The sequence below is a fragment of the Podarcis melisellensis genome, assembly GCF_964234715.1.
Source record: "Podarcis melisellensis genome assembly, chromosome: 3".
NCBI lineage: Eukaryota > Metazoa > Chordata > Lepidosauria > Squamata > Lacertidae > Podarcis > Podarcis melisellensis.
The window spans coordinates 42951813-42959813 of NC_138530.1; the positions used below are offsets into that span (position 1 = coordinate 42951813).

Sequence of the window (8001 nt, forward strand, 5' to 3'; positions counted from 1 at the left end):
CCGCTATATCATATTATTTCCACATAATGTGTTCAATATCTTCAGACACTAGGGAGGATTCCCACCAGCAGCTGCTACCAATAGGGAAGCGACCTACTTCAACTCAGCCACTACTAATAACGTAACAAAAGCCTTCTAGATCAGGCCAATGGCCCATCTTGTCCATCATCCTGTTCTCACAGTGGCCAACCAGATACCTGTGGGGAAATTAGCAAACAGGACCTGAGCGCACAAGCACTCTCCTCCTCTGTGGTTTCCAGCAAGCAATACTGCCTTCTCTAATGGAGGCAGAGCATATATATCATGGCTAGTAGCCACTGTCCTCTCTCCTCCATGAATTTGTCCAATCCTTTTTTAAAGCCATCCCAGTCGTTAGCCATCACTGCTTCCTGTGGGAGCAAGTTCTATAGTTTAACTGCTGCATGAAGAAGTACATTTGTTTATCTGTCCCGAATCTTCCACCATTCAGCTTAACTCTTGCACTCCACTTGCAACACTCAATGGGAAATGTCACCAGTTCTGGGACAGAATTTTAAAAAGGTTACCAATGATTGTAAAACCACAAACTTACTACAGCTATCAAAAGAACGTGATTTGTGGAACCATTTATTTATGATTCAGCCTTTTAATTTAATTTTTGCACACTTGGAATAACTATTTTAGCAGCGAGCAATTCATACAATCGCATATGCTATGCAAACGGAGGATTCAACTCAGTCAGTCCTTTAGGACCATCCATATTTTAATTCAAAGAGCACCATAAATAAATAGTGATAAATGCAATTCAGCAAACTGGTGCTAGAGACCCTTCAACAGCAATCAGTGTTTTCACTTGATACCTCTTGATCCAAACCACAGAAGAAGAAAACCAACCTGTTTGAAGTAGAAGAGTAAATATTACCATTTGATAACACTTGGGCCTGACAGTGCAAATTGAATGGCATTGTGTCACATTCATGCAACCCACTGGCTCTCCAACATCCACAGGGTTACCATGGAAGAGAGAGACGCTTACAATTCTTTTAACACTTCGTCAGCTCAAAAGCCTCTGACAGAGCTTTCGGGACTGTTAACTTTTTTATGCAATATATGTGGTAATCTTTTCACACTGCTTTCAAAGAGTGGCTCAACTACGGTAGGATTTTGCCAGATTTCACCTCAAAACATCTTGATATCCAATATCCAAGATCTAAATAAAGAACTCAGCGTTAAAAAGGTGCAAAGTCATTCTGATGATATGGCCAAGCTGCAGAAACCATTTCCCACTGTGTTTAATTTCTAAGAAGAGAGGTGCCAGGGCTCATTCCCCACTTAAAATCATGACCTGGGATCTGGAATGTATGCCTCACAGCCACTGAAGAGGAGGCCTGGCAGTGGCTATTCAGTGGAGAGAGGAAGGTCCTCTTTATATACGGAATGGCACTTTCTGCCTTAGGCCACATTCGTACCACATATTTAAAGCACTTTTCCCCAAAGAATCCTGGAACTGTAGTTTGTTAAGAGTGCAGTAAAGCCAAGGTTTGGCTTTCAATGTAATCTACACCCAGGCTCATGATTAAGCTTTCTCCAGACCAACCACAAGTTGTAACCAAAGTTACAAAGTCTGGAGAGATTTTAACCAAGAGACCAGGTTTGGATGACACATGATGCATAAGCAAAAACAGGGACAAAACTAGGCTTTATTTCACCCGGGTTAAAAACCCAGTTTGACACAAACACACACCCATGTGCACAGGCTGGAAGCCTCAATGGAGCCCCTCTAGAGGCTTCACCCAGGGCAAAAAAACCCAGCTAGCCCCAACTCTCCTCCCCCATAGCTACAGTACTGGCAAAAAGCAGCACACGTGCTCATGCTAAGCCATGGTTTAGCTTAAGAGTGCAAGCCAGGTCAGTGAAGTATTCACTATAGCTCAGCAACCTTTAATGCCAAGGAATTTCCATGGTCATAACCATTCAGGGAGGAGAACCACAGATGTGGCAATGTGGAAGCACTGTAGGAAATAAATTAGAACAGAAACGTAACTTGTGAACAAACCCAAGTGTGTCATGGAAGCTGTCACTCCTAGATGACATCATCATTTGTGGCACTTCTTCAGATAAAGACTATGTAGTGTAGAGTTACACCCTTCAAGCAAGTTATAAATGCAGATTTGTTCACAACAGTGTTGCCCTCGGCATAAGATATTACAGGTTACACCATAAACCATGGATGTGCCTTGACCCTTTGGTTAGTTTCACACTTTTTGTACACTTCCATTCCTCTTCCACATCCCAGATCACCAATCATACTTTTTGCAGACGTTCCTGCCACTATATTGCAGAGCTGACAATGGAAGGCAAGGCTTTCTTCTGGCACATTTTCCTTCCTACAAACATGAAATGGCATGTGAGCAACTTTGATCATCCAGTGGCACTTTAATGTGCATGCTTCTCAGTAGAACTACAGAGACCTGCCAGCGGTCTGCTGTGTGATTGCAATGGAAATAGTGGGGAGAGATGATGTCATATACCCATGGACACAGGAGAAGCAAAATGATGGAGGAGGCGCACTAAAAGGAAGGAGCTATGGAGCCAATCTTTGATTTAGATGAGGGAGGGGATGGGAGTACCAAGTAAATGTAGGGTAATTTAAAAGGCAAAAACTCAAGAAAATGCCAGACTGAGCAAATTCTGCTATGAGTAGTGAGCACAGTAGCCTTTTCAACTGCCAGATGCAGGTAGTAAAATGAAACCAGAAAATACACAAAATGAGAGAATAAAGCATTTTAATTCAACTGCATGAACATGGAGTGTGTGCACAGAATACATTATATCCTTTCAGTGCATGATTTTATCCAGCAATTTCAAAACCTCAAAAAATGGTATCAAATTAAATGGCCTTTTGACACTTATTTCACATTTAATTTATGAAGTGTTCCACACTCTCTATTGTTCTTACGCAATTATACCATGAAGACAAGAAGATTGGAATTCCCATCTGTGATCTAATAGGTGGCAAACTAAGGCTCAGTTCTCATGCAGATGGTAAACCTGTGTTTAGACTGGAGGGGTGAGCTTACAGAAATGGCTATTCCTTCAAACAATAGAACGTTCATACAATAAAACACTGTACTACGTTTAGAAAACTAGCCTGTCAGGCAGAAGGCTATGTAAAAACCCTTCTTTCATTTGGAATGGAAGAATTCTTTTTTTTTAACGAGAAGAGCTTTCAATAATGGGAGGAGCTCCCACTGCCAATCTCAATGGAAATGTCTATGTTTATTCCCCTTAGCTCACCCATGATCCCTTAGCTCACCCATGGTGAATGTCCACACCACACACCAAAGAACCCAAAACATTTGTTTGAAATGGCAATTTTAGGTGCAACTCTTGGTGTTTCACTTGCATCTCAGAATCCATTGCAGAGTCTGGGACCAGTGTTCCTCATGACACAGGGCCATCCCAAAACATTTTACTGCCTGAGCAAAGGGAAGGTATAGTGCCCTCCACATTCCACAGACAAATGCCAAACTGACAGGTACCCGAATCTTGCCTGTACACAGGCAATAAGGGCATTATCCTCCACTGCCCTTGAGGGCAGCAGGCTAAGAGGATGCAGAGCACATCATGTGGCACACACAGCTCTCTGCCTACTACTCCTTGCCCCTCAGCAGCTGTCATCTAAGAGTACTGTCTCACATTGCCTAATGGTAGGGCCAGTGATGATGTGGTGGCTTTAGTGTGCAGCAGATGTGGCTGGAAGGCAGTAGCAGCCAGTATTGGTGGGACAGAACTGTGGGGATGCCCTCCAGTCTAGCCATGGCTACTAGCCATAATGGCTTTGTTCAGTCTCCACTGTCAGAAGCTGTGGGCCTCCAAATACCATTCGCTGAGAATCACAGGTGGACAGGGTGCTGTTGTATTCACATACTGCCTGCAGGCTTCCCACAGGCATCTAGTTGGCCATCGTGATGCTGGACTACACAGATCATCTGATTCCACAGAACATGATATTCTCATGTTCTTCCTCCAACGTCCCTACAAGGTACCTGAATGGTGCTGGGCAAGGTGGCAGCAAAGTCAGGGATGCAGAGATGCACTTGTGGCACCAATCCAGTGCTTCTGCTGGTGAGTCTGCAGAGCCTTGATCTGTCCAGGTAAGCTGCCATGACACTGGCACCACCACAGCAGCTACAGACTGGGAGTCAGCATAAACACAGCTGCCGTATACAGAGGAGATTATGAGAATCTGAGTTGACCACTGCAAGCTCAGACCAGTTCTTTATCCACTGGACATCACTGATGTTACTATTCATGTTTGTTCAGCCCCACTGAGTTCTATGGGACTTATCCCCCAAGTCAGGCTGCAATCCAAGGCAAGCTAACCTAATTCATGGAGGATAAGCCTATCAATGACTGGTAGCCATGATGGCTATGCGTTGCCTCCATGAACAGAGGCAGCAACGCTTCTGAACACCAGCTGCTGGAAACCTCAGGAGGAGAGCGTTGTGCTTGAGGGTTTCCCACAGGCATGTATCTGGTTGGCCCCTGGAGAACAGAATGCTGGACTAGATGGGCCATTGGCTATTCTTATGTAACCTGGGAGTAGGCACCAGGGTTCCCTCCAAGGAAACTGCACACACCTAGAAGATTGTAGCCTGAGGCTCTCCTCTCAACACTGAGGACAGAAAGAGCAACCTTGCATGCCTATGCTTCAGATCAATTTATTTTTCATTGCCAGATCTCCTTGGAGAAGGCCACCCATTTCCCTCCAGAGGATTGCCCATCACATCACAAGATGTGCACCCATGAGAGATGGCCAGGGTTTACCCTTACATGCGGCTTGACACATTGTTGTGCAATCATGTGAAATACTTTTTTTTGCAGCTGCGCATATGAGATTTAATAAAGCGCTGGGTATTTTCTTTAAAAGGAAATGGACAAGAAGAGAAAGAAAACAGAAGTTTGAACTAAACACTGGTTCCTTTCAAACCTTGGGAACCATATTAATGGCATATTGCAGGACTAATTATTTGACTAGTCAGAGGCATTTATTGACTCAGACCAAACTCTCCTTAAGCCGCGTATGCAGGCATGCCGTCATTACAAACCAGTACAACACAAACAGAAGATTACACCGTTGGTGCTTCCTCTCACTTTGTGCTGAGCGTGTCAAAAACGTCTTTTGTCTGGAGATGGGGGGGGGGGGCTCAGCCACAGAGCTGCGCTGGATGCGGGAAGGGAGTCTCACTACCCGGCCACAGGTTAAAGAAGATCACCTCTTTCTCCCAAATAATGGGGGGGTGGAGTTTGATCCCCTGATTTCAAGACCCCCCCCCCTGTTTTCCTTGCTCCCTCACTTTCCTTTCCCCGAATGTCCTGTCTCCTTGCTCTGAGATTCCTGCCTTCCTTTGTTAATTCACGCTTTCTCCACTCGTGTTCGCGCGCGCGTGTGTGGGAGACTCAAGCCCTGCTGGCCCTCGGGCCACCAACTCGCTCAATGGCTCACCTTGCTGCCGAAGGGCCCCGGCAGGAGCAGCTTGAGCGCCTGCCTCTTCAGCTCCACCAAGCGGGCGTTGCAGTTCTCGCACCAGACGCCGCGGTCGGAGCCCGGGGAGGAGCCCCCTCCGCTGCCGGAGCCCGGAGACCCCGTGCCGAAGCCCGGCGAGCCCCCCAGTGACCCGGGAGAGCTGTTGCCGATCCCCGGGGAAGCGGGGCCCGGCGACCCGGTGAAGGAGCCCGGCGACGACGTGCCCGATCCCGGGGAAGGGGTGCCGGACGAGCCCAGGATGGAGCCGGCTCCTTCCGGGGCTGGGCGGCTGCCGGCCCGGGATTCCTCGTAAGCTTTCCGGTACCAGCTTTCGGGCGAGAAGGGAGCCGCGGGTTTGGTCGGGGAGCAGGGGTCGTTCACCTGAGTGGAGAAGGGAAGCAGATCAGTGGGGGGCGTGGAAGGAGGGCAGCGAAGTTGCATTGATAGGAACCAAGCGGCTCGTGGAGATGTTAGATATTAACACCCCAAGTCGGCTAAAACACCCCTCCGGGCATAGGAGCCCACTCCTAGGGGCCGAGGTCCCTTCGCCCTCCCCCTCCGTAAAATATCTGAGCCCCCAAGTTGATGTGCATTTCCATTCAAACGGTGTGCATGCCCCACATCGTGTGATCAATTATGCAGGGCGGGGCTCACCTGCCCCCCCCCATATTTTATTCAAGTTGGCACCTTTGACCTCCAGGCACACCCGCCCCCTCTGATCTCCAAGAAGCTGGGTTTAAAAAAAAAAAGTCACCACCTGAGATCGATTTTCCCTGCAGAATTGGTGGGTGTGTGCGCGCACGTTTTTCCAATCCAAGCCCCCTCCAAGGAGCGCGCGCTCTCTCCCTCCCTGGCGATCCCCCCCCGCGCGCCCCTCTCGTACGTGAGCCAAAGCCCCTCGGAAGTCAGGTTACTGTATTCTATATACAGCGGAGGAGGGGAGAGATCCGCGAAGCACGTTTCTCCCCGCAGAGCCGCCGTCTAGGCGGAACCCCAGGCTGCAAAAGTTAAAGGAGTGCAGAGTCCATGGGCTGCTGCTGCTGCTGCCCAAGCGCTCGGTGTCTGCAGCCGCGGAGGAAGCGAGAGAGGCGCCCGGTCTCTCTTTCGCGTCCCAGGGGCGGAACTGGTTAAGGCACCCCCGGCTGCCCCTTTGGCTTGGGGCACCGTGCCGCTTCTTCAGAAGGCGACCGGCTTGATCGGGGGGCGGGGATCCGTGTCCGCTCGCAGCCCTTTTGTGTGGAAGCCCAGCGCTGTAGATTACTAGTATTATTTTTGCAAGCATCCCTCCTTCCCCTTTACTTAAGGGCAACTTACCCCATATTTCCTGTTTCGGGTGCTGACCGCGATCCTCTCCTTATTCCCAGCCACGGAATTCATGGTGAGGGTGATGATCTCGGCGCCCGCGGCAGGATTTCCTGCAAATTTGTATCCAAGGGGGGATTTTTTTTCCCCCAATCCGGCAAGGTTCACGCACCAGCTGGAAGCAGCTCCGCACTTCAAGTCGGTTCCCCCCTCCCTCTGCCTTTCCAAGGAAAATACCACCAATAAAAATAAATCCCCGATCCCAGAAAAGAAAACAAAAACGCTGCCGGAGCCCCAAGAGAGGGTGAGATTGTATCTTTCCGGCCCCCCGTCAGATCATGTTTGCCCTCATTGTCTTCTCTCTCTCGTTTATTCCCACTCTGTGCGCTTGTGTGTGTGTGCAGAAATCCAAGGGATCGGCGTTCCCCAGTCTAAGCAGACAGCGCCAGTTTCCCTGCACAACTCAAAAGGAACAATCGCATCCAAGGTAGATTTTTAGCCAAAGGAGAGAGAGGGAGAGGAGCGGAGGACTGGCTGGGTGTTGCTGGAGAGGCAGCGTTTTCTCCCCGTTGCTACTTGGTGGTGGTGTGTGGCAACTTGTTTCCTTCGCCAAGGTTCGCCACGGAGTTAAAAGAAATCCTCCAAAAACCTCAGGATCCTGGCTCGGGGAGGAGCCTCCGCGAGGCTTGCAGCCAATATCTTTCTCCCCATTTTGCCCAAGCAGTTTCTTGCAAAGAGGGAAAGCTCAGCGCTGCTGGAGCTGCTGCTGCAGAAGCGACGCTGCCAACAGCCACCTCTGAAAGCTGCAAAAACGCTGCCGGGGCTTAACTACAGGCGGCCGGCTGTTGACTGACTGTGGAGGGTCCATTTTCGTTGCAGTATTTCTTGACTGACATTTGTGATTTTTTTTCTCTCTCTCTCTCAAATCCCTCCCTCCTAAGAGAAAGGGGAGGAATGGGCTTGCCTGCACCATAGTAGCTGGTTGCTCATGGTTGGCATTCAAAGGCGCTAGTCAGTTTGGGTTTTGCAAGTCTTCGGATGGGTGCTGGAGAGAAGGAGTAGGAAGCCATGCCTGACACACACACCCCAGCCTACCTTCCTCCATACAGGTCCTCATGCCTCTATGCCTAGACAAAAGGATCTCTGGATACCAAGTGGTTAAGAATAGCAAACATAAGGTCTCAACACCA

The 8001-nt window shown here is 49.0% G+C and overlaps 1 protein-coding gene across 2 annotated transcripts in view; it reads right to left on the reverse strand.

Moving 5' to 3' along the window:
• Positions 1 to 7219, reverse strand: part of KIF26B (kinesin family member 26B) — a 270354-nt gene extending 263135 nt beyond the window's left edge. For both annotated transcript variants that reach the window (XM_081905777.1, XM_081905776.1), the window contains exons 1-2: positions 6824 to 7219; positions 5489 to 5890 (exon numbers count right to left, since the gene is read on the reverse strand). In XM_081905777.1, the coding sequence (XP_081761903.1) occupies positions 5489 to 5890; positions 6824 to 6886 (465 nt within the window). In that variant the 5' untranslated portion in view covers positions 6887 to 7219. The remainder of the gene's footprint in view (positions 1 to 5488; positions 5891 to 6823) is intronic.
• Between the last annotated feature and the right edge of the window lie 782 nt (positions 7220 to 8001).